This window comes from Pantherophis guttatus, chromosome 3 (assembly GCF_059756535.1).
Source record: "Pantherophis guttatus breed Tessera chromosome 3, ASM5975653v1, whole genome shotgun sequence".
Lineage (NCBI taxonomy): Eukaryota > Metazoa > Chordata > Lepidosauria > Squamata > Colubridae > Pantherophis > Pantherophis guttatus.
In genome coordinates this window covers 33,956,518-33,984,130 of record NC_142065.1, presented here as the reverse complement: position 1 = coordinate 33,984,130, position 27,613 = coordinate 33,956,518, and the positions used below count along the sequence as shown (strand labels likewise).

General features: G+C 38.9%; 1 protein-coding gene and 1 long non-coding RNA gene across 3 annotated transcripts in view; one reads left to right on the top strand and one right to left on the bottom strand.

Annotated features, from left to right (window-relative positions):
- Positions 1 to 27,613, bottom strand: part of NECAB3 (N-terminal EF-hand calcium binding protein 3) — a 95,617-nt gene that overhangs the window by 14,990 nt on the left and 53,014 nt on the right. For both annotated transcript variants that reach the window (XM_034414046.3, XM_034414045.3), the window contains exons 4-5: positions 23,378 to 23,403; positions 20,143 to 20,240 (exon numbers count right to left, since the gene is read on the bottom strand). In XM_034414046.3, coding sequence (XP_034269937.1) covers positions 20,143 to 20,240; positions 23,378 to 23,403 — 124 coding nt within the window. The remainder of the gene's footprint in view (positions 1 to 20,142; positions 20,241 to 23,377; positions 23,404 to 27,613) is intronic.
- LOC148114542 (uncharacterized) lies at positions 1,408 to 6,713 on the top strand. The gene is made up of 2 exons (XR_015733005.1): positions 1,408 to 1,628; positions 6,290 to 6,713. It is a non-coding gene; the product is annotated as an uncharacterized LOC148114542 (long non-coding RNA).

The following is a 27,613-nucleotide window of genomic DNA, read 5'->3' as shown; positions in this document are numbered from 1 at the left end:
CAACTGGTCATAAATCCCCTATGAAAAACTGGTCATAACCCAAGGACAATCAGCACTATATATTTTGGTAGGCTGTGTATAGTATCCTAAATCAATTTTTTAAATTTTAACACACTGTTTTGTATGGTGAGTACCACTGAAAAATGAAAATTAAAGACAGATGTTTAAAAATTTCACTTTTAAATACTTGACAGGCCAAAAGCCCCATTTGGAGACGTCAAGGTGCCACGTTACAAAACTATATCACTAAAATGCAAGATATAAACACTTTGCACGTCTGTGCATGTATGTGTGTATTAGTCCCTAACACTCCTTAATAATGGCCAGGTTGACTGGAATGGCTAAGAACGGAAATGTCGCAATATCTTTAGGTTTATAGCTTATCCATTTCTAGTGTATGTGATTCATAACATTAAGCCCAGAACTGATACTCTCTCTTAGAAATGGACTTATTGGAAGAGACCTATAACTGTGCACTAAAAAGAACTCCAGTTTTCTGTTATTAGCTATAATTAGCTATTGATTAGTTATAATTAGACTAGTAGATCAATTGTTTTATTTGTGAATGTATCCATTAAGGCATTAGATTTATTAACCACTACACAACCTATGACTATTGGGTAATGCTTTTAGAGCTATTTTCTTGCTAGATTCTTCGATGCCTTCAAACAATGACAGAACTTCTAATTTACTGCATTTACTGGAAAAGTTAGGATACATTCAGAGATGTATCTACCATGAATATAGCTTGTGTTGCACAGCATAGCACAGTCAAACATTAACACAGGAAAAGTTTTATGACATTTTGTATTATGTTATAAACTGGTTTATGATAACTTTTATGTCAAACAATGTTTTTTAATGTAAAAATTGCCAAAATTTCAATTCCAGGAGCTATGGGTTCCAGATTTTGGACTCATTCTGTAAGTTGGCCCATTTTAGGTACCTTGGTTCAATTTTGCTCTAAACTATCCAACTTTTTGCTGCTGTTCAACAAAAAGGAACTTTCCTCAGCCTCCAGATATGTTGCGACACTAATCAAGACCATCATGTTGAGAAGGCCATTTAGTATAGTTTAGCTATAGTTTAGCTATGAGCCACAGTGGCACAGTGGTTAGAGTGCAGTACTGCAGGCTACTTCTGCTGACTGCTGGCTGCCTAAAATTTGGCAGTTCAAATTTCACCAGGCTCAAGGTTGACTCAGCCTTCCATCCTTCCGTGGTGAGTAAAATGAGGACCCAAGTTGTTGGGGGCAATATGCTGACTCTGTAAACTGTTTAGAGAGGGCTGTAAAGCATTGTAAGCTGTATATAAGTCCATTTGCTATTGCTATGATTACAGCCTTAAAGGGCTTGATAATATACACCTCAACCATTGTAAGATCATCTAGTGAAGTTGCATGACATCATAATTGTTCCTGGTGTTAGAGCATCTGGTTCAGATAGAGCTGGTAGCAACATTGCTGCAACTGCTTCCCAAGGAGGAAAGACCACTAATTTGGTGGTATGATGGGAAATAACACCTCCCACAGGAATGTTAAAAGAACTAAGCCTGAAAAGAACATAGACCAAGAAAAAAACAAAGAAAAAAGAGGGTTTTTTGTTATCCTTAAAAAAGACAAGGCCACTGTAAGTACTAGCTGACCTATTTATTTAGGGTTCTTTTGACTTGTTAATTCTAGTTTTCCAAAGTCAGCCTTTACCTGTATGCCCTACATTTCAACTCCCAGAATTCACCAACCAAGATGTCTGTACTGAGAATTCTGAAAGGTTAAGTCTTTATTTCTAGTCATGCACCTTGAGAAAGCATTGTAACATTGGCCTAATCAGAGCAGAGAATTATCACTGCTGTTGGAGGTGATGTGGATGGGTACCGTGGCTGAGAACTTCTTAGTGATGACCAAATATCTCCATCAGACATATACTTAGTTACATAGGAAAGTACATTTTTCCAAGCTATTTAGACTATGCCTACAAGATTTGGGCCTATGACCAATTGATCCAACAGAAATACAGAAAACTCTATGCTGCCATTTAGCCACTGTCCAGAATGTTGCAGCCCATGTTTTGTGACCCTAGTCTGGATTGATTTTTAATCTTTCTAATTGTTTGCACTTGGCTTGCAAGTTTTGTTGCCTTTTGCATTTCATGCCTCTTATCTATATTTAATTTTTTGAGACTAAGCTTTCCCTTGGAAGTTTCAGTGGAATAGAATATGCAAAATAAATAATTAAGATGTGTATTTGTGTTGTTCAGAAAATGAGATAAGCCCAGATCATGTTTTACTTAACAAAGCATCCATACTGTAACCTCTGCAAAAAAAATTATCTTTGTCTTGATCAAGGCACTTGTGATGTGGAAGCCATACAATTCACCTTTCCTAAGGCAAGGAGGCATAAGATTGAACAAAGAAGCAATATTGTTGCTTATGTTACCTTTACACCATGCCTGACATTTCCAATAATTGGAAGTAACAGAAGATTCTTCTCTGCTTTTATAAGCACATATGGAGAAGTCTCTTTGGGTTACTGGAACTGCTAGAGAAAGCCGCCAAGCGAAGCAGTGTGGCCACTTTGCTGTTAAACAAAGAAGCACATTGCTTTTGAAACATCTTCAAAATGGAGGGTTTAGCCTGAGCAATGCAGCATATTTTACAATGCAAGCCTTCCCCACGTGCAGCAAGTTTATTCCTTTAATGAAGGCCCAAAAAGAAACACTGTAATAGCACAGAAGGGCCTTTCAACACTGAGCATTCTCTTTTGCCTCTTTTCCCTTCCAACAGGTAAAAAAAATGGCAGTTTCTAAATACCGTGTTTCCCTGAAAATAAGACCCTGTCTTATATTTTTTGAACCCTGAATAAGCGCTTGGACTTATTGCCATGCGCTCAAAACCCCGATTGGGCTTATAATCAGGCGATATCTTACTTTGGGGGAAAACAGGGTAGCAGTTGTTAATAATATATTTCAATGTTCAATATCACTTCAGTTGTAAGCATTACCTAACATTTCATACTCTGCCCCCAAAACATAAAACAAAACTTTTATAAATCAGAAGTAAAAAGAACAAACTTTGAAACAGCATCATTAGTACATCATGTAGCAAAGGAATAGCTATCAATTTGAATATTTAAAAATTATGAAACACAATCTAGACAAGATTAAGTAAGAACGAAAATACTGAAGATGAAAAAAATATTGATTATTGGAAGGCAAGACAGAATGAAGCAGCTGTATTTATTCAGAAGATATATAGAAAAATAGTATTTAGGAATGAATTTAAAAGGTGAATTGACCTAAAGAAGTAGGCAACAGTGTTTCTGGCTTGCCAAGACTAGAATTGCAGAAAATACAACGCTTAACCTACTTAAAACATTACAATTAACACGGCAGGACTTTCACATTTCTTGTTCACTGGCACACAGTCTGTTTTCATGAATAGTGAAGGGATCAAATGATCTTACAAAAATAGCTGCAAAGTTTCTGGCAGGATCAAAGTAAAGTGTGTGAAAGACCAAAATATTCTAAAATCAATGGCGGCTCAGCAAACAATATACAACACAAACTATATCTGTAACATGATATCGTTAAGATGTATATTTCATATATATCGACAAAACTGAAGATGCATGAAAGGCCACGTGGTATAGTAATCAAAAGGGGGTGAAACACTATTCAGTTGTTTGTTTTTTCTGCACAAAATTTAAATCATTTCTTAATTTGTCTGATTTTAATTGTTATTTCTGTTTCTATAAAATAGCTGCCTTTTTCTGTTCACCAATAAGGTGGAGAAAGTTGAGCTCAAGTGCTCCACTCTTACATCAATCTTTCATACTTTGCCTGATTTTGTCAATTTCATACGCAAATGAATAATCTTAATAGAAAACTCTCCAACTTGATTCAATATACATATTTCTGTAGAAGTTTCCCAAATGATAGAATTGCTTGGAATAGTATTTGCTCAGAATACCCCAAAATCACAAACACGTTTCCTGAAAGTCATAATAAAAGTAAGAAAGGAGACAAGTAGAGGTTGAATAGAAAATACTGTCTGGAGAACAGGCTAAAGCATGAGTTCTGTTCTATAGGTGCAACTCTTTAATATTTATTTATTTATTTATTAGTTCGATTTATATGCCACCCTTCTCCAGAGACTCAGGGCGGCTTACAATGCATTAAGCAATAGCCTTCATACTCTTGTATATACCTGCTTAGTAGGGCTTTCGGCCCCCTCTAAGCGGTGTTCTTTTTTTATACAAAGTCAGCTTATTGCCCCCACAATCCGGGTCCTCATTTTACCTACCTCGAAAGGATGGAAAGCTGAGTCAACCTTGAGCCTGGTGAGATTTGAATTTGCAGTAATTGCAGGCAGCTGGCAGCTAAGTACTACTTTAACAGCACTTAGTCCACTGCGCCACCCAAGGCTCATATAATATAATGTCCATCTAGACCTTTATCTATAGGAACAGTTAAATGACATCTTAATACGTCATACTCATTCTATGGAGACCTAAAAGAATAGGTTAGGGATAGATTATATATCTATCCATCCATCCCTCCATCTACCCATCCATTGGTTAGGTCAAGTGGTTAAGGCATCTGGCTAGAAAACAGGAGACTATGAGTTCAAGTTCTTCCTTAGCACGAAAGCCTGCTGGGTGGCTTTGGACCAGTCATTCTCTCTCAGCCCAACCCACTCCACAAGGTTGTTGTTGGAAAAATATGAGGAGGAAGGTATTTTGATTATGTCTGCTGCCTTGAGTTATTTGTAAAAATAAGAAAGATGAGTAAAAATAAAATAAAGTAAATAAAATAGAAATTTGCTAGGAATTGAAAACTTCATGGCATATAATCAGTCAAACTCATGCTATCAAATCACATCTTACCAATTGCTTAAACCTGTTTTCTTGTATTACATTCCTGTTTTCCTGCAATAGAGATCTAAAGGCTCTTTACCAAGACTCCCCATTCCAACAAAAAGTTTGTCCAGATTTGCATTACAGATTCTGTCATCCTACATCTGCACTGCTTTATTCTTCCTATGCATTATTTCACTCTTCCTTTATAAAGCTATTCTAAACATTTTCCATAAATTCCTCACCTCAACACTCCCTAAATTTCTCTGAATCACAGCAGGTAGTAGCATTTAGTTTACCTTAGTTAATTCCCAAGAAGTTAAATAGGGCTGGATCTGGATTACAGAGATTACATGGAAATCCTATGGCTACAAACTAATTGGGAAGTAAAAAATATCCAAGAAAAAGCAATGATAAATCATTTCCATAAATTTAACAAGAAAACCGTCTGGATGAAACACCAAGTCACCAAGATTAAAGCTCAATTTAAGGAATCCTTATCTTTTTACAGTATGTGTGACCAGTAACTGGAACTAAATTACTGGTCTAAAAAAATGCCAGATGAGATGTAAAAATGCCTACCAATTTCTAGGATCAGATTATAGTGCAAACTAGTAAAGAAGGAATTAAATATTATATGGAATTTCATACAGCAGAAACAATTTACTTCACCAAGTCATCTTCTGGAGACGAGCCATGTATATGCATAAATCCACATCTGTGATCCTGCCGATTACAGATTAATCTCATGCATGTGTAAATAAAGGTCTGTTGGTAAAACAACTAGAATTCAGACTGTAGATTATAATCTACCTTCTGCCTACCTCTGTCCTAAATCTTCTAGTTATTTCCGGCAGATGTTAATCAGAGCAATCAGATGTTAATCAGAGTATCCCCCCCAAAAAAATGTGAAAGTAGCATGTTAGAAAAAAAACAGGTTGGATCGGTGTGTGTGTGTCAAACTTGATTTCATTGAAGGCTGCATCAGGGCTGTGTTTGAGTGTTTGTGTTGGGTGGCTGGGTGGGCATGGCCAGCTCAATGTCACTTGTGTCCTGGGCACCTGTGGTACTCTGAGTGCTCTGCCAGTGAAAATGGACTCCCGAGCTCTGTTTTCAGCTGTGATGGCTTTCTACAACCCTCTGCCAGTGAAAACGGAACTTGGGAGGGCCGCCCGCAGCTCTCCCAAACTCAGTTTTCGCTTGCAGAGGGACTGCGGGCCAGTCTTTCGCTGTCTCCAGGGCAGCCCCACAGGCTAGATCTAAGCACCCTGCAGGCTGGATCCGGCCCACAGCCTTGAGTTTGACACCCCTGGGTTAGACTCTACCTAGTGCAAAAAAAGTGCCCAATCTTAGTTGTAGCGCAGGATCAGAGAGAGGCTCAATACATTTGGGAAAAGAAGGCCACCATTTATTAGGAAGATTCTGTTTTGCTTACAGGTCAAGGTAGTGCTGCTGCCTCCTCTTGGAAAACTGTCTCATGGTTCAAAAGTCCTCCCCCTGTTCTCCTTTCCCCTGGGAAACAGGGTAAATATTTACAGCCGACCAGAGCTGAGGGGCTGCCGTGGAGACAAAACCAGCCCCTCATTGCCATTTCCCTCAGCAGCACGACGAGGAGGAGGAGACTGTGAAATGCGGAAGATGCAGAGACTACTCACTTTGTTTTTCTTGCTTGAGGCGGAAAAATCAACCGCGGATGGAGATTCGGCGATTGCCAAGAATAAAATCAAACATTGGTACACCATACATCCAATAGGCATGAGGGGACAACCTGGCCTGTGAATGAACATCTGATGTTGCCAAATCAATGGCTGGAAATGAAAACCTCCAAAACAAGGGAAGGCAATAAACCATCTTGAGCAGCCTTGTTGTATTTTGTATGGACTTAAAGGGGTACATAGGTAAAAAAAAAAAATATGCATGGATTTTTTCCCCCCTCACATGCATAAATTCCTGTATTTTGTTGACAGTTAATAGTAAAGTGACATAACATTCATTGTGATCATTGTGATCGAGAAGGCATTTGATCGACTGAATTGGCAATTTTTGTTAAAATAATTGAAAAAATGCACTTTGGGGAGCACTTTATACAATCAATTAGAGCAATATACCAAGAGCAAACAGCATAAATAATAGTTAACGGAGGTTTAACAGAGACTTTTAAAATTGAGAAAGGAACAAGGCAGGGTTGTCCTCTATCTCCACTGTTGTTTATATTGACTTTGGAAGTGTTGTTGAATAAGATATGTGATTCTAATAAATTGAAGGGAATTGTAATTAGGCAGCAAGATTACAGATTAAGAGCGTTTGCAGATGACTTGGTTGTTACTTTATCTCAACCTATAGAGTCGGTTCCACATATATTGGATATAATAGCTCAATATGGAAAGGTATCAGGATTTAAAGTTAACCAACATAAGACAAAGATAATAACTAAAAATGTGTCTGTATCTCAAAGAGAAGACTTAGGAAGATTAACGGGGTTTGAAATAGTTAAAAAGGTTAAATATTTAGGAGTATATATTGCAGCCTCAAATACAAAATTATATAAGAATAACTATGAAGTTCTTTGGCAAAAAGTGCAGAAAGAAATGGAGAATTGGAAAAAGTTACAATTATGCCTACTAGGAAGAATAGCAGCAATTAAAATGAATGTGTTACCTAGGTTTTTATTTTTGTTCCAAATGATACCAGTGCTTAAGAAAGATGGGAACTTGAAAAAATGGCAGAAAGGGGTTAATACTTTTATTTGGGCTGGGAAAACATTCATTGTGGTCACTGATGCACTACAATACAATACAATACAAACAAACAAAAACTGAAAGGGGAGAAAACTGAATCTCTTATTGCAACTACGTAGTCATATATTAGAGATATTAAAGATGCTAAAGGTTAAATTGATAGAGTACTGATTGAGGTTATGGTTCAAGGGCTTCAGTTCAGTTAACACTCTTAGAGGTAAACAGTAGGTGACAAAAGGTGGAAAATTCTTGAGAATTTTATTTCCTTTAGGTCCCTTCATATTGGATTTTATATTGTGTGGTCCTTGGTGCTCTCTGAGCTTGGTTGTTTTCTTGCAGGTATTTTATTATCAAACTAGGTAGCATCATCAGTGTTAGAAAGGAGAGGGATTTGCTCTCATATACTAGTGGCTTGTCCTGTTACTGTTGGTGGGAGTGGTCTTAATGGTTCTTCGTTAGTCTATTGTTTACTATTAGCTTGTTTGTCTGCTTTTTGGTAGCTTTTTGGTTGAGGTATTTACTTCTTGATTGTTGCTCTAATGTTAATCGCAGTGTTTGGTCTTCTTGTTCCTTTTTTTTTGGCTTTTTAATTTCCTCTTTTGAAATTACTAAGCTCAGAGAGCACTGAGGACCGTACAATTCAACCCTGAGCTACAAATATTCTCTTCTACCAGATTTTATATCATCTCATGGGACAATCAACTATTAGTGATTTCAAAGGCAGGATGAGGAGGATCAACAAATAGAGGTTCACTGTCTTTGGAGATGTGGCTGCACAAACCATTGGATATTTCAAAATATGTAGGCGTTTTTTATGAAGTCTCTTTTTGATTTGTTAAGATAGCTATGCTTTTTTCCTGGCTCATGTGTTTGGGTAAAATTCGGAAAGAAATGACTGAATATACCCAAACAAGCCTAAAGATAGCTGCAAGACTGCCTACTCCAACTAGTACTGTTCTGACCACTTACATCAGATATAGAGAAACTATTACTGATTTGGGGGGATTTTGGGGGTAGAGGGATTAAAGCAAGGAGGCTCTGCTTTTCCGTGGCAACACTGGGCAGTGAAACAGCTTCCCGTCTGAAATCAGAGTACCTTCCTACTTGTTGACATTTCAGAAACTTTTAAAGATGGAGTTGTTCCAGAGAATTCCTCCTGATTTTATTACGCCATCTATTTTGTTCACAGTTTTCTGCTTAGATGGCAGTGTTTTATTGTTTACACAGTTGCATTATATATGTTTTATTTAGTTTTATACCTTAAACTGCTGAAAGCCTCTGGATTGAAGCAGGATAGAAATAGTTAGGACCTTCTGAGTCATTTACATGAGCCTACCAAAAGATGCAGATGCTTTAATAATACATGAGGACCTTCATGTGTACCAGAGTATGTTTTGAACCACTTCATTTGAAGGTACAGGCCTATTGTTGAGACACTATAGGACTTCCTGCAGATTCCATATAAGAATCCTGTATAGAGTATCATAGCTTCCTTGTGGCCCATTAATTTTCAACGAATTCCAGTGATCACAGCTTCCTAGTTCTAGCATACACTTAGATTAACTTTTTTATATCCCTGAAATCACTATCTAGACTAGTGTTTCTCAACCTTGGTAGCTTGAAGATGGATGGACGTCAACTCCCAGAATCCCCCAGCCAGCAGCGCTGGCTGGGGGATTCTGGGAGTTGACGTCCATCCATCTTCAAGCTTCCAAGGTTGAGAAACACTGATCTAGACTATTACATTAATTGAAACACAATCCACCTGATTAGAAATTGAATACAAGTAATAGAAGTAGTTCTCCACTTAAAACAGTTCATTTAGTGACTGTTCAAAGTTACAATAGCACTGAAAAAAGTGATTTATGACCATTTTTCACACTTATGACCATTGCAGCATCCCCATGGTCACATGATTTATATTCGGATGTTTGACAATTGACTCATATTTATGACGGTTGCAATGTCCTGGATCCTGGGATCACCTTTTGCAACCTTCTGATAAGCAAAGTCAATGGGGAATCCACATTCACTTAACAACCATGTTACTAATTTAACAATGGCAGTGGTTCACTTTAAAAAATGTGACAAAAGTTGTAAAATGGGGCAAAACTCACTTAACAAATTTCTCACTTAACAACATAATTTTTGGGCTCAATTGTGCTCGTAAATCAAGGACTACTTGTACAAAATCTAATATTTCAATAAATTATCTAAACTACCTAACACACAAATTCACATTTCAACCCACTGTGACTGGAGGATTCTTACATTTTATTTCAGTTTTTGTCAAAACAAAAGGCAATTTGAAATTGATTTGTAAATTTATATATTGTGGATCAATGGTGGGTTCCTCCCGGTTCTACCTGGTTCCGCCGAGCCGGTAGCGGTGATGATATGACGTCACCGAACTGGTTCTGCCCCCCTGCACCCCCCGCACCCTCCGCGTTATTCTTACCTTTTATTTGGCCCCACCCCCAATCTATTGCTGCCTCCTGAGTCCCAGCTGATCTGCTAGAAGGAAAAAAGCTGTTTAAACTCTTGCCGCGGAGCTTCAAAGGGCCGCCCTACAGCTGATCAGTGTTAAAAGGCAGTGTGCTGGTAGACCAGTGCCTCCAAAAACAAATGAGTAGACCAGTGCCTGCAAAAATAAATGGGTAGACCAGTCCCTCCAAAAACAAATGAGTAGATTAGTACCTGCAAAAATAAATGAGTAGACCGGTGCCTCCAAAAACAAATGAGTAGACCGGTACAGCTCTGCAAGCAGTTAAAAGCCTGGTAGACCAGTACCTCTGCTAAATCCTAAAGAATTGTCACATGACCATCAAGCCACGACCATAAAATAAGCCACACTCACAGAACCAGTAGTAAAAAATTTCAGAACCCACCCCTCTTCTGGATGTTGTTGTTAGGGACGAAGAACAGCTGATGATTAAAAGGTTGTGCCTTACTTGACATTTTGGAATCTAAAGCATTTTATACTCAGCTGGATTAATCTATTTCAGGTATATTAAGTCTCAAGCACAATTCTTTTACAACAGTTCTTACATAAAGCTCTTAATTTTATACAGTAGGAGGTGAATCTGAAGATGCCAGTGTGTGTTTTATGATCTAGACCCTGAGCAGAGAATTGGATTAGAAGACCTCCAAGGTCCCTTCCGACTTTATTATATCATTACTACCACTGAGAGATTTTTTTAAAAAATAAGACCGTGGCCTAAACAATAGCCAATAGATTCCATCAATTGACGGGGGTCTTTTCTTTGGTTAAGGTTCAGCCAAGACATTTTGCTGTCTGAGGCACAGTAGAAAATGTTATCTTATTCTCCCCCAAGTTAAGATGGTCATTATCCTAAATTAGGCACACATGGGGACCCTACCTCAAAATATAACTTTTTATTTGTATCAGCAAAAACCTAGAGCCAAAAAAATATTGTAGATAACAATTTGTTGTCCTTCCATGATATTCAATATCTGCCTTCTAGGCAACTGCCTCACTCACTTACAGGTAATTGTAACACCAGGCCTGATCAATTCATGGCCTTCTCTATTCATTTTTAACTGTTTTTAAATCTAATGCCAATTTTACAAGCACCACACATTTTTTCTAGAAATCTCCTCACATCTACAGTGAAAGGACAGACCAGAAATAATGACTGTGAGGAAACCGTTCTGCAGAAATGATTTGGCAAAGAGAAGACAGGGGGAAAATTGTTTATGCACACGCATGTACTTATCTATGTGCATTTTTGTGCAAAAGAGGGAAAGATAGGCATGTATATGCTGAGGGAAAAAGACATCAGTATCTCTTCCAGAATATATACTTCAAAACTGCAATGCATATATGCGTAATATATATATAAAGGATAATAGTATATTTGCCTAACTCAATGTACTGCTGAACCTATTTGTGCCTTCCTTTTTTCCCCATACATTTTATTAGCCAACCACAAACAAGGCTCCTCGGCCAAAAAAATATGCCTACCTATCAGAGGTGGTATTCAGCAGGTTCTGACCAGTTCTGGAGAACCGGTAGAGGAAATTTTGAGTAGTTCGGAGAACCGGCAAATACCATCTCTGACTGGCCCCAGAGTTGGGTGGGAATGGAGATTTTGCAATATCCTTCACCCAGAAGTGGGGAGGGAATGGAGATTTTACAGTATCCTTCCCCTGGAATGGGGTGGGAATGGAGATTTTACAGTATCCTTCCCCTGGAATGGGGTGAGAATGGAGATTTTACAGTATCCTTCCCCTATCATGCCCACCAAGCCACACCCACCAAGCCATGCCACGCCCACCAAACCACGCCCACAAAACCGGTAGTAAAAAAATTTGAATCCCACCACTGCAGTATCTATGCCATAAAATTCTCAAGACTCATGGCTACAGCTGCAATGTACTTTGATCTCACCTGGGACTTGGCAAGAACTGGTACATGGAGACTGGGCCACTAAAATTTTTCACCAGCCTTTGATGATATTTTTGTGTGGATAAAATGAGCTAAAGAGTACTGTGGTCCAGAATATTTGCAAGTGTTTGAATAATTGTGCTTGTTAAAGATGTGCATCATCTTAGAACGAAGTATCAATTGAAGTCTTGCAGGGCTCCATTGTCAGCCTGTGCTAGTCAACAAGTTTATAAATTATAAAGATAGAATGGGATGGGATGGGATGGAATGGAATGGATACTTATTATATTTGCAGTTGATATTGGTGGTGCACCACCAAGAGCCTTGGTGGTGCAGCGGACTAAAGTGCTGTTAAGTAGCACTTAGCTGCCAGCTGCCTGCAATTACTGTGAGTTCAAATCTGACCAGGCTCAAGGTTGACTCAACCTTCCATCCTTCCGAGGTAGGTAAAATGAGGATTGTGGGGGCAATAAGATGACTTTGTATAAAAAAAGAACACTGCTTAGGGTGGGCCGAAAGCCCTACTAAGCAGGTACCATATTTTCCGGTGTATAAGATGACTTTTTAACACATGAAAATCTTCTCAAAAGTCGGGGGTCATCTTATACGCTGGGTGTCATTCTCCTGTAACCAGGCAGACCAGCCCGAAAGGCTCTGACGAGCCTTAAATGGCTCTGGCGATCCAAGCTCTGACGATCTGCTAATCAGGCAATGCAGCTGGGATCGCCAGAGCCATGGAGAAGGAAAAAAACATTTCTCATTTCACATGGCTCTGGCGATCCAAGCTCTGATGATCTGCTAATTAGGCAACGCAGCTGGGATTGCCAGAGCCATGGAGAAGAAAAAAACTTTTTTCTTTCACATGGCTCTGGCGATCCAAGCTCTGATGATCTGCTAATCAGGCAACTCAGCTGGGATCGCCAGAGCCATGGAGAAGAAAAAAAGTTTTCCCCCTCCAGCTTGCTTGCCTTGCTTCGCTTGCCTTGCTTCTCTTGCCTGAATCCATTCCATCAGCAAGCAACTCCCTGCCTGCAATCAAGCAGGCAGGGAGTTGTGGACTTCAACTCCCAGAATTCCTCAGCCAGCAAAACAAAGCTGGCTGAGGAATTCTGGGAGTTGAAGTCTACAAGTCTTAAAGTTGCCAAGGTTGGAGACCCCTGTTCTATTGGGTAAGTTTTTTCCCCCTTTGGGATCTTTAAAAAAAATAGTTAATTGGGGTTTTTTTTTTTTAAGTTGTTCTTTTTTAGACCTAGCCATTTAAAGTTTAGGAAGTTTTAAATTTAGCTTTCATATAAAAATAAAAATAAAATAAATTAAAATAATATTTGTGCAGCTTTCTGAGATTTAGTGTGTTTCTGTAGTGTTTCACTCTAACTACACAAACACACAAAATCTCACAAAGCTGTATGTGGAATTTTGTGTGTGTAAAGTGTGAAAGTTGGGTTTTGGGGCTTTTTGTGGCTGTGTGAGGTTCCTGCTTGTTGCAGGGGCCATTTTGGGTCTAGCACAGCTGCTTTTACATTGTGGGTGAGCCAGTTGATGTTTTTTAATTTTTATTTGGTGTGCATTGGAAGAGGGGTAGTCCTATACGGCGAGTATAGCCCAAACCCTATATTTTAACAGGAAAATTCGGGGGTCGTCTTATACGCCGGAAAATACGATATATACAAAAGTATGAAGGCTATTGCTTAATGCATTGTAAGCCGCCCTGAGTCCCCGGAGAAGGGCGGCATTTAAATCGAAATAAAACAATAAATAAATAAATATTAAAGCAAGGTGATCAGCTAGCAATTTAGAGGGCAAAATCTTGATTTCAAATGATTCTGGCAGGCTTGAATGCTGGACCAAATCCACCAGGATGATGTTCAATGGTGACAATGGTGACAATATAATCTCTTGACCTATAAGATTCCCTTCCAACTCATACATCTCCCTCCCTCCCTCTCTCCTGCCCTGCCTCCCCCTCTCTCTAACACAATTTTCAAGCTTTTTCTTCTGACTGAAGTTCACTGCATTATGGGCTGCTCCTATACAATTTATAAGTAGATGGAAATAAATAAGAAAGTAGTGGGGGACAGTTTGTGCCAACTATGACACATGGAAGTAACCAGTTTTCATGTTATTATCTAGATCATACTGATAATATTGCCACTGTTTCAATTTACAATATGATTGAATATATTATACCTGGCTTTTTAAAAATAAAAAATCTGACTATTCATTATGAAATATTAAGATTGGAACTAAAAATTGGATTTATTTTATATCCAGGCTTTCCATTAAGAGCTCAACTTTGCATAGATATAAGACTCCTGAATTTTTCCCACAAGAAGTCGTCTGTAGAATAAGTTGGACTGAGATAGAGAAACTGGCCAAGGATTCACTCACTGAATCCTTGACTGAAGATGAATTTGAATCTAGATCTCCCCTGTCCTAGTCTAGTTACTACATCACTTGGGTCTTGCTCTTGCTAATTTTTGAATAGGAGTCTACCTGGAAATCCCAAGAAAAATGTTCTTTGTGGAGAAAAGATGGGGAGCAAACTAGTTGGATAAAAATAACAAACACTTTTGAGTCAGATATCAAACAGGACTAATACTTTTGAAATATGTATGAAGAGAGGGGATAGAAGGCATTATAGAATCTGATGACATCATAAAAGTGGATTCTTCTTGGGGGGAAAAAAATTCAGTGGAATCTAAGAATTCCTAGCGAGCTTGAATATCTTCATCCATCAACTACTGATTCTCAGTTTGGCCAGCATCTCTCCTAAGGTTCTTTTACCTAGAGCTTTCCAGAAGTGTTGTTAAAGATTAGTGAGCAGATTTCATGGGTCAGAACAGATTCTATCCCTTATCAATCACTACATTATAAATGCTGTGAAAATAGTTGGGGACTTGAATATTAAAAGATAATAATATTAACAATATTAAGAGAGAGAATGAGAGTAACGAGGTCGGCTGAGAGTGCAAATATATAAATCTATTCAAACAAGGATGCTCTAGAAAGATACAATAAAACTCTGTTCATGTATCAAAGGTATAATACAATACAATAGGTATAAACAAGTTTTGTGGAATCTCTGTAAGAAACTAAAGGCTGAGAGTTCTGGAGGTCAGGTAGGATGAAAAATTGTTTCCAAAAATCCTAGTTGCCTGTTATATCTACTTGTATATTCCAGTGGTCAAATCTCTCCTAAACTTAGACCAGGGGTGGGTTCTACTTACCTTTACTACCGGTCCGCAACGGGGTCGCGCGGACACACTTGCTTTGCTCACATACTCTTCTGCGCTAACGCAGAAGCTTCTGCACATGCGCAGAAGCATTCTGATGATGTCAGGGTCGGTGGGCAGAGCCTCCCACCAGTTTTACTACCGGTTCTATAGAACCAGTGCGAACCGGGGGCAACGCACCACTGACTTAGATGCTACTCATCAGTCCTTCCCTAGCTTGAAGAAGGTATCAGTTCCAAACAATCTGGCCTCATAATCTAGATCTCCTGAACTGTTCAACTTGCCCCTCCTCCAGTAACCTCCATGTGGATTTAGCAACTGAGGTAAGATTTCTTTAAGCCCCATGCTAAAACAGGACCTAAGAATAAGAGGCCTCATAGACTCCACTTTCTCAGATTCTGATTGTGACAGAACTGTACAAATAAGATGGCATGCTGTTACACTGCCATAGGGCACTTTAATTTTCCACAAATAATACAAGAGTTGTTTACCTCACAAAAATATCTGGATGGAAATTCAGGATGCAAGACACATAGGCAAGATGCAATCTGCATTTTTGCAAATCTCCTGGGTATCTGAGAAGTAGTAGGCAGGATTCTTGGCATGGGTTTCCCTACATATTCTCTGCAAACCATAATACTTTCTAAGAGTACCGTATTAAGGACTATGTCATGGAGTACAGTGATATTATATCATGAATATAAAATGAGAGCACATTTCTCTGGATTCCTTGCAGTGTTAGAAATGTTTCTGTGACATGTCCCTCACTCATATAGTATTAGGTGTTGTATCAGTAATTTATATAAAAAATGTATTACAGCTGTAATTTACTCCAAATGTAAATTCACTTGAGAACTTGAAATATGAACTATATTTTCAACCAGTAATTTGAATGAACATCCTATTTTGTCAAAAAACCTAATATAAAGGACCAAAAAACCCTCATAATTTTGCTAAGAATTATCAATGTCTAAACTGTGATAGGAAGATTACACATTATGAACAATGCTGACAAATTTTATGTCAGTTAATGTTTCTTTGCTCTATAAAGAAACATATCACTTTGCATTAAAAAAAACTTTCTATGCTGTTATATTTGGTCCTGGAATGACATGCTTTACTGTTCTTTTATTTATATCATTTCTACCTTACTTTCCAGCAAAAGTATTTCCAAAGCAGGTTCTTCTTTGTTTATCTAACCATACATAAAAACAGTCCCAATGAGGTGAGGGAGGGGGAGGCTAGAAACAAGTTCCCCCTTTTTCGTCAATGTTGAATGTTGAGTATTTCTTCTGTAGGATTGATCAGATATATTTAGTCTCTTTCTCAAATAGTGAATAAAAGCAGTTGCCAGACAATAAGTGCATTTTTATTTGAGACAATAAGTGCATTTTTAAAAGTTTGGCTTCTTTTCCCTTTCTTTTATTTCCCAGTTATTTTCTCATCTCGGAAATCAAAGAGGCATAGTGCAAGATTATGGAGAAAATTGCACTTGTAGTAGACAATGGCAGCAGTTTCTGTCGATCAGGCTTTGCAGGCGAGGAAAAGCCAAGAATTGTGATGAAAACGGCATCTCTTCCTCCTATCTATCATCCTATCTGTTCTCTCAGTGGTGAAAAATTGCAGACTCAGCCACTAAAGCATGGCATTATAATAGATTGGCAAGCCATGGAGAACTTATGGAGCCATCTCTTTTACTGTGGGTTGCAAGTTTCCACTGAGGACCATCCCATATTGACAAGTGATTCCCCTTCCTGTCCGACCACAAACAGAGAGAAGATGGCAGAGGTATTTTTTGAAGGGTTTAGTGTCCCAGCTTTGTATGTGGCCAATACAGGGTTCCTATCACTCTGTTACTGTGGTAGAATTACTGGACTGGCTGTAGAAGCTGGGGCAGGGATTTCCCATGTTACTCCGATATACTCTGGACAAACATGCATGGAAGGTATCTATCGCTTGGACGTGGCTGGAAATGGTCTCTGCAAATACATGCATAACTTGCTGCTCAATAGTTCTAACAATGTATATCTTCTTAGCACCTTGAACAAACAGATGGTTACACAACTTAAGAAAAACTACTGCTATGTGTCCATGGACTACAAAAGGGATCTGCAAGAGAAAACGTACCATAAACCTGTGAGCATTGAGACCCCTGATGGGCACTTGTTAACTATAGACAAAGAACGCTTTTGCTGCCCAGAGCCATTGTTCAAACCCCATCTGCTCAGCCAAAGCTCTCCGGGGCTTCATCATTTGGTTTTCCAAAGTCTGCAGAAGGTTCCAGATGAGTTCAAAGGAGAAATCATTAACAATGTTGTGTTGTCAGGAGGTTCCTCATTGTTTCCTGGTTTTCCAGAGAGGATGTGCTTGGAATTGAATGCTTTATTCCATGGGAGAGAGTATTTTATTAAAATTCTGGCTTCCCCCAAAAGAAGTACAGCAGTTTGGCTTGGGGGTTCCTTGGCAGCTTCACTCAGCTCTTTCCAAAGCTTGTGGATGAGAAAACAAGACTATCAAGAGCATGGAGCAGCATATGTGCACAAGAAATTTAAATAAGTTAAGATATGTTCAGTGATATTCAGACTATCATCCCATTCATTAAAATGGAGCTATAGCAAGACATTAATGGGGAAGAGAAAAAGACCAGAGTTTGTTTTCTACTTGTGGTTGTTTTTTCTATTCAACCAACATCCTGTTGATTGTAATTCTAAATATGAAGTTGAGAAGAGAGAAATCTGTGGACAAAAATAACTTCTATCCTATTAATATTCAGAGAAGTACAATTTATTACAATATTACTGTATTAATATATTCTAAAGTCAAGGTAGAGGCGTACATTATATTTTCATAACTGTTTTCTGAAAGCTGAAAAAGAAGTATCCTACAAGAAATGAACTATAAACCCAAAAGCTACCTGAATACAGTGATCTTTCATAAAAGCAAGGAAGATCTATATTCCTTGCAAAAGAAAACTCTTAGCTAGCTCCATATTTGAATGGAAGTTCCTCGGATACAAAAGTGTAAATACAAAAACTTAAAGCACATTCTCATTATTTCAAAAAGAAAAAAATCAATACAATTTTATGAAATCATACATTGATATAGAACTAATGTAAACTAATATAGGATATAGATTTAGCTTAGTTTAAATATTTCTTATTATATGGTAGTTTAAGTTCCAGAGCAGCAATATTGGCTACTGCAATCCAGATATGTTGGATTACAATTCTCACAATATCTAGCAATTCTTTAGGCCACTAAATAGCAGAGTTTGGGAAACACTGTTTTATCCTTTAGTCTTTCTGATTCATTCTGTTTGCAGTCCATTCAAAAGATTGTTTTCAGAATAACAGGATATTTTCATACATAATCAGGTCAAATAAATGATTATCCTACTCAAATAGGAAAGACTTTATTCAGACATGACTTTTGCATCATGCCTATTTTATAGAGGAATTTCATCAGAAGAAACATCAGGAATCTGTTATTCTTTCTTCTCCAATTTATTTTGAGCCTATGTGAAACAATATTATTGGAATTGTTTCATCTTCCTTTTGAGTTTATCTGTGATCCAGAGAAGAGGAGGAATGTTAAACAATTGAATAATCAGATCAGATAATCTTCCACCAAAGTTTGAATTTATATCACTGTCATTTTTGGAACAGAATACAATTGTTATTTAATTGGTCCTTTAAAGCAGGCCCACCACAGCCTTTTTTCAATTCCCAGAAGCTTCTCTAAGAAGACAGCTTCTGAATTCTTAAGATGCCTGGGAAAATAGAAACTTAGAAAATTCAGACTTTGGCCCCTTCTTCTTTGGAAACACAAACTTCAGCTTGCTGTGTAAAACCTAGTGTGATCCATTACCAACAAATGCAATGTATGTAAATTATGAACATTTTTCCTACTCCATTTACCAAATAAAACTGCTGCTGGCAATGGATAAAAAGAGAAGTATTTCATATTCTACAGTTTTCTTTTCTCTCTCTCTCATTATGATTGATTTCTGTTTATGTGGTCAAGACTGCATTTGGACTTTGAATCATGTGTCAGTATCTGCAGCAAAAATATGGTAAGGCCCAAGAAAAAAAGATGTGTAGGACCAAAACCTAAAACTGACTTAATTTAAATAGAATCAGTACAACTGAAAGCTGCCAATGTAATTGCTATTTATTTATGTAACAATTTCATTTTTTCATTACATTATAAATTATGACTAGGTAGAAACATTTAGAGGAATTATGGAATTTGTATCAACAGGTTTAGTAACCACATGGAGTTCTGAATTCATAGGTGGTACATTCCTTCTTCCAGGTCCATCTGAAAGATCAAATTTGTGGCAAGCTAACATTCTACAATAACTTTCCATTTGGAGTCCATAACTATACAGTATGTGTTATTGCTGTCTTATTGAGCCAGGTTATTTTTTTCATTGAATAGAAACTATCTGGAACCCACACACCTATCTTTTTCTATCATTAGGTAACTCTCTACAAGCATTCTGAAAGCCATTCTCTCTCTTCTGCTATCCAATTCATGTTTCTGAAATAAGCCTATACTTTAATAGTTGTGTTTAGGATTACAAAAAGAAACCTGGGCCTTAGGTGTATGAGAGCAATTTAAAATAGAAAAATGATCCATTTTATATACTTTTGGGACTTTGAATATTATAAATGACCCAAAGGCACTTAGCGAATTGCCTCTGTGAAGCCCTGTCCCAGGCTGGAACTGATTAAACTAATTTCCCCCTTAATTGATCTCTGAAATACACATTCCCATGAACGCAATAAAGGCTTGGAATATACCTTACTTTGATGTCCATTACGTTGCACCAAGTATATTCAAAAGAAGGTAAAGGAAGCTAATTAAAGCCATCCATAAGAATAATATTGGAAATGAACTCACACTTACCAGTTTGGTTTTATCCATAGCTGATAAGACAGCGATGTTGAGTTGTTCCAGTGCAGACAAAACATGTCTGTATTCTCCAAGATGTTCTGTGAAATAATCTGCAGCAGAAAGAAGGAAAATGCTTTGATTACAGTATTCTGCCACACAACCTCCCATTCCACTTGCAAGTCCTTCTCAAAATATTTTAAATACAACCTACAATTTTCTTACTCCATCCTCCCAGTTCAGCAAAAATTGGAGCTTTCAGGGAGCACCTTCAGGCAAGCAATCAGTGCAGTGCTGAATTTAGCCAATAGCTGAGCACTGAGAAATGACAGCCAAGGCTCCCTTGTGAGATTTTCCCAGAGTCCTGTGAATTAACAAACTATCCATCTCTCATCATGAAAAAATAAAGCAAAAAGTTTTCTCTTCAGCATAGCACAAATTTAGCACACTCTATGACAGTGATAGTTGAGGGACACAGTGGCTCAGTGGCTAAGACGCTGAGCTTGTCGATCAAAAGGTCGGCAGTTCAGCAATTTGAATCCCTAGTGCTGCATAACGGGGTGAGCTCCATTACTTGTCCCAGCTTCTGCCAACATAGCAGTTCGAAAGCAAATAAAAAATTCAAGTAGAAAAATAGGGATCACCTTTGGTGGGAAAGTAACAGCGTTCTATGCGCCTTTAGCGTTTAGTTATGCCAGCCACATGACCACAGAGACATCTTTGAACAGCGCTGGCTCTTCGGCTTTGAAATGGAGATGAGCACCGCCCCCTAGAGTCAGGAACAACTAGCACATATGTGCAAGGGGAACCTTTACCTTTACCTATGATAGTGTTGGTGAACCTTTTCGGTACCGAGTGCTGAAATGGGAGCGCGTGCACAGGGGAGCACCAGAAACAGGAAGAGCAATTCCCTGGCTGAGCTGCTGGTTTCCGGCATGTGCATGCACTCTGGTCACCTTGTCTTCTGCTTCTGGCATGCATGTGCGCACGAAGACCAGCTGTCCAGCATGCATGAACATGCCGGAAACCAGAAGCTCAGCTTCCCGGCGTGCACATGCGCGTCAGGGAACTGCTCTTCCGGTTTCCGACGCTCCCGTGCACACAAAGACCAGCTGGTCAGTGCACATGTGCGCACTGGAACCCAGAAGAGCAACAGGCGACAGCTGGCATGCCCAGAGAGATGGCTCTGTGTGCCACTTCCGGCACGCGTGACATAGGTTTGTCATCACGGCTCTATGAAATATGTTTACCCAACAAATCCTGATAGTACTACAGATGCATTTAAAGGCTTCTTTTTTTAAGCTGTGCTGAGTGAAACACAGCTAGGAGGCAAACTATCTGTAGTCCATCCTGTGAGAAAGCAGAATCTGAATAACACTGGGTGAACCTGGTTAGAATGAAAGTTTCATCAGGGATTAAAGTACCGAGGGAAAAATATCTCTGGTTTTCACAGTATGGTAAGGGGGGGAGTGTTTCAGATTTTGCACTGCATTACCCCTGGTTGGCTGTCAACAGTTTACAACCGGCAGAGCCTGTTTAATAAAATGATCATGTAGAAAGGCTCCTTAATTCGAAAACAGCCTGCCATTTTATCCTCATGGCTTTAAAGCAATTTTAAATAGCAACGTAGCATCTATAGATAGTCCTTGATTTATGCCCACAATCAAGCCCAACATTTCTATTGTTAAATAAGACATCTGTTAAGTGAGTTTTGCCCTATTTTACGACCTTTCTTGCCACAGTTGTTAAGTGAATTACTGCAGTTGTCACTTAGTAACAAGCTTGTGAAATGAATCTGTCTTCCTCATTGACTTTGCTTGTCAGAAGATCACATGATCCTGGCACACTGCAACCCTCCTAAATATGAACCAGTTGCCAAGCATCTAAATTTTGGTCATGCTGAAACAGTAAATAGGTGTGAAAAATGGTCATAACTCATTTTTTTTCAGTATCATTGTAACTTCTTTTTTAAAAAAAACAAGTTTTATTGGTTTTTTCACCTCTTCCACATTCACCCACATCTTTTTTTTTGAACAAAGTTTTGACCGTTTTTTATCTTATACAATTAATCAAATTCAAATACTTTTTACTCAATTACATTTTTTCCCAAAATCGTCTTCCCCCATTTTCTTATTCTTTCTCCCCCTTTTTTCTTAAAAAAACCTATCTCAATATTTCTATACCTGCATACATAAACATCATCTTCATTTATCACTAAATTCTTACTTTACTATTTATTCACATTTATTCTCTTTTATTCTTAAACAATTCATTCTTTATCTTAATATATTTATATTTGTTGATTCAGAGTTGCCTTTCTTCCACTTCATCTTTTTTATTGTACAGCAATCTTTCTCCTCAAACCCATCCTTTCCCTCTTCTCTATCCCTTCCTACTTTCTTCCCCACCTTCTTATCATTGTAACTTCAAACGGTCACTAAATGAAGTGTTGTAAGTCAAGGACTACCTGTATTGCATTCCTGGGTATCTTATGGCCTACAGGCCACACTCTTCAGCTGTCCCACAGTGTTGTCTGTCCCACAATATTGGCATTGGTATTGGCAGGGGGTAGGATGTTGGAGGCAGGGCTATGGTAGCAGCCCTCCATAACAGTCCCAGTTTCTCATGTGGCCCCATCAATTGCCCACTCCTGCTCTATTATTCGATAATCTGTGTTTCATGATCACAATCAATTTCTGTGGCATTAGAGAATAGTACAGGGCAGGATCATAAATATGGCACTTTTTGAATGTCTAGAATAGGAGTGTTAAACTCGCATCGTCATGGTGGCTCATGTGATATATCACAACTTTTTCCCCCTTCACTAAACCGGGCATGGGCGTGGCCACCGCGTGATGCATGTGGCCCATGGGCTGCGAGTTTGACACCCTTGACCTAGACCAGTGTTTCTCAACCTTGGTAGCTTGAAGATGGTGGACTTCAACTCCCAGAAACCCCCAGCCAGCGCTGCTGGCTGCAGGATTCTGGGAGTTGAAATCCACCCATCTTCAAGCTTCCAAGGTTGGGAAACACTGGTCTAGAATAACTTTGGGAATTTTGGCAGAAATGGTCCAAGCACATCTTTAGGGCACCATATTGGAGGAAAGAACAAGCTTTTGTCCAATTTGGTATTCTGGGAAGAAAAATAGATCACATCTAAGAAGGGGGCAAAAAACATCCCACCCCCAAATATATAAAAGAAAGTTAGAAAGTATATATTCCACAGCAAGAGTAGTTATTGAGTACTTACCACACAACTTCTCCGTCTCTAAATTGCTGTAGAAACACACATAAAAAAGGAAAAATATTTGTATGAGATGATTAATAAGAGCTTGAAGCAGACAGTTGCAGAAAGAAGCAAACTGGAAACTGACAATTAAAGTTGCTGACTTATCTTCGTTTCAAGGTTATAGAAACCAGCCTTATTTGAGGCCTTTCAAAATTTGTCATATGGTAGGCTTAGGTATCATTCTGTTTAAATCTATAAAAATCTGCAATATATAATTTTAAACATTGGTCTTATGGAGGTTCTATTCAGACAATGTATCTTGCAATTACAATGCTGTACTACAAAATATGATAAGTCTGAATGGGGCATGGGGAAGCCCTGTTGTTATGTTATCTGATTCATCATTGTCTCTGCCAATCAAAGTTGTGGTCCAGAGTTCTGAGAGGAGAAGTGACAGGGGAACACATGGGCAGAGGTCCTGCTTCTAGAAGGGAGAGGGGCAGTTTAAAAAAATGAGATGAGAAAGAGAGAGAGGGAGGGAGGGAGGGGGAGATGATAGATAGTAGAAGCGGAGCATCTGCAGGTATTGCTTGGCACACATTCTTTAGGCCATTTTACTCTAATGTTAATGATTTTCCATCACCAGTGAGTGACCAGATCCTAGTATTTCTGTGCAAATAAGATGGGATCAGTAGATAGAGGAGAGATAGGAAGGAAGCCGAACAAATGAGGCTGACTGTCATGTTGAAATTCCCTTTTCTAAAGACATAAGGCAGGTTTTTCTCCGCCTTCTCATGATCGGGAAACTTTGCCTGTAAAACACACGTGCTCTGTTGGGGAACTATTTACTTAAAAGAAAGTTCATTGAGTTCTCTGAGGTTGTTTTTTTTTTGGCTAGGTAGGTAAATAGAGGATTCCATACGATACTCTTTTTTTCTTATTTTGCATACTGTTTCAGAGTTCTCTAAGTTTTCAGTGGCCACATTGTAAGTTTCCCACAGTGTCACATTTGGCTTTCTGTCCCAGTAATAACCCTGTGCCATCTGTTTCACAGAAAATAGATGCTTCTTTTGTTTTTAAAAAATGGTGAAAAAAGAATATGAGAGAGGAATTATATTTCAGTGCCTTTGGCAAAAACAACTAGAAATAATGGACAAACCAAGATGGCAACTACTTCTGGCTCAACCCGACATCCCAAAACACATACAAGACCAAGAAAAGAACCCAGATCAGACCCCTACAACATTACTGGAACCTAACTTGAAATCTAATAAGGTACAAAAACAGATGAGAGTCGACTCTTACTTCCCTACCGTAGAAGCAACTAAAATGTGAGCAAAGGATCCACAGTCCCAGGAACCCTTTCACCTCCAAAGACACTAATAATGCAGCACCCAGCACCCATATATTCAAATACATTTCTCCTCAACTCTGCCCAAATCATCCCCTGGAACAGGGAGATAAGCTCCTGGTGTCCACCCCCCCTAATAATTATATCACTAAAGCTTCCCAGGAGGATTGCCTTCTGCCTGCAGAAATGTTATTTTTTATATTATAATAATTAAATGAAATCGCAGCCAAGGTAGACAGCCTCCAGCAAGGATCTACAAATCCCCCACAGCAATCTGGGGATTAATATGACACGGGGATGTCATGATGAAGTCAGTCACGTCAGCACTCGACAAGCCATATCTCCAGATATCTGGAAACAGTTAATTTAATTAATAGCAATAGCACTTAGATTTATATAGCGCTTCATAGTGCTTTCCAGCCCTCTCTAAGCAGTTTACAGAGTCAGCATATTGCCCCCAACAATCTGGGTCCTCATTTTACCCACCTCGGAAGGATGGAAGGCTGAGTCAACTTTGAGCCTGGTGAGATTCAATTTGGTGAGATTAACCACCATTGTGTGCTCCAACCACAATTGTACCCTAATATACAGTCTATATGATATACACTGAAAATAGGTTAATTGCAGGCCATGGGTACAACCTAATGCACAGTCACCTGAGAGTAAGTTCCCTTGAATACTGTAGTTACTACAAAGAAGGTTCAATTCAGTGGTGGGTTGCTCCTGATTCGCACCAGTTCGCAAGATCCGGTAGTAAAAATTTGTAGTAGTTCGGAGAACCGGTAATAACTTTGGCTGGCCACACCCCCAAACCGGTCCCCGGCCCGGTCGCCGCTCGCTTACCCCACCCACCTCATCAGAGGCTTTTTTTTTTTAACTTTTAAAAACATTTTTTCTACAACCTCTTCGGCCGAAAAATGCTTTTAAAAGTTAAAAAAAAAGAGGCTCTGATGACCACGCGGCTCAGCTGGGATCATCAGAGGCTTCTAAAAGCATTTTTTTCTGCAACTTCTTCGGCCGAAGAGGTTGTAGGAAAAATATGCCTTTAAAAGCCTCTGGCGATCCCAGCTGAGTTGCCTGATCATCAGAGGCTTCTAAAAGCATTTTTTTCTGCAACCTCTTAAGGTTGCAGAAAAAATGCTTTTAAAAGTAAAAAAAAAAAAAGTTGGCCACGCCCACCCAGTGATATTACCTCCCCCACCAAGCCATGCCCACAAAATAAGCCACACCCACAGAACCGGTAGTAAAAAAAATTTAGAACCCACCCCTGGTTCAATTCAGTTGTGCTGTTATGCTTAGTTTGATTGCATCAGAACATGGAAAGTCACTATGATTAAGGAAATTAGCTGCTTTAAAGCAGATAGTGGTAGACAGAGACTGAAGTGGATCTAGTAATTAATCAGTTTCCGGATGGTTTTTCATATGGTTTTTGAATACACTATTAGTTTTTTAACATTAGATGCTAGGCTTTCAGGATTTATGACACCATTTTAATAAAAGCAATTAAGGTATTTGATGGCTTCTTTACAGCTAAAGATCTGTATGTGTGTGAATGACCACACTGCATAAAAACATATTGCTTCCTGTCTCTGCAAGGAAGCCAACTGCATTTTTGTACTTACTGAGCCCTTTTTATCTTCTGAATTTGTAACAAACATTAACCAATTAATAATTAAAATGCTGAATAATTTATTGCTAAGACAAACCTCAAGAAAACACAAGCTGCTAAGATGCTGTAAAACAGAATGCTGACTGCGTAGATTGCAGAACAGAAATATTATGCTTTAATTGTTCTTTGAGTAATAAATTACAGTAGTACGTTGTTTGTACAAAGTGCTTTATGGTATATTAATTCTCCTCAACCAAATTTTCTATGGACAACTCTAGGAGCAAATACAAAAAAGAATGTAATGGCATTTTCAAGTTGTTTTGCTAACATCAAATTGTGCTTCTTTTATTGATGTTAATGGTTCTTCCATAATAAAAACCAGGTCGTCTGCAAAGGCTTATAGCTTGTATTCTTCCTTTCGAATTTTCATATCTTTTATCTCCTTTTCTTCTCTAATATTTCTATTTAAGACTTCCAATGTCAATATAAACAATAGTGGGGACAGTGGACATCCTTGTCTAGTGCCTTTTTCTATTTCAATAAATTCGAACAATTGTGCTTCTTTTAACCTCTTGAAGACATGGCAGTATACAGTGGGATAATGGTACTAATCATCATTGTGATGCTTATAATGATTTAGCATCCATACAAAATAGTACTGAAAATTCTTCAAGAAAATGTTATTCTTTGCTTTTTATTCTTGCATTTCCAATGAAAGGCTGTAAGACTGAATGACATTGACTGGATAAGATCACTGTGAACTGGGGTAAGATGTGAATCATGGACCTTCTGATTTGTAGGATTAGCAGCAATATATTTACCCCCTGCCATCTGCCCCTATACCAGGTGTCTTCAACCTGCAGCTCTGGAGCCGCATGTGGCTCTTCCGTCCCCCTGTTGTGGCTCCCTGTCCGCTGAACCCACCACTGGCTGGCCCCGCCCCTCACCCTCCCCTCCCAGTTAGTCCTCGCTTGGCCTAAGAAGGTAAGGGCGATTACTAAGGCAGTGATGGCTAACCTTTTTACCATTGTGTGCCAGGAGAGGCATGGGTGGGGGAGGTTCGCGCATGCATATGCCCACACCCATAATTCTATGCGCCCCCTCTGTGCATGCACATGTGCCTCCTGGCACATGATGGCCTGGTAGGCCCATTTTTCTTTCTTACCTGCCTCCAGATCCTCTCTTTGCATCTGGGAAAGGCGAAAACAGCCTTTCCCACTCTCTCGGAGCCCTGAAAGGGCCCATTTCCCAACTCCCGGTGGGACAGGAAGTGACGTTTTTTGCTGTCCCCAGCCCC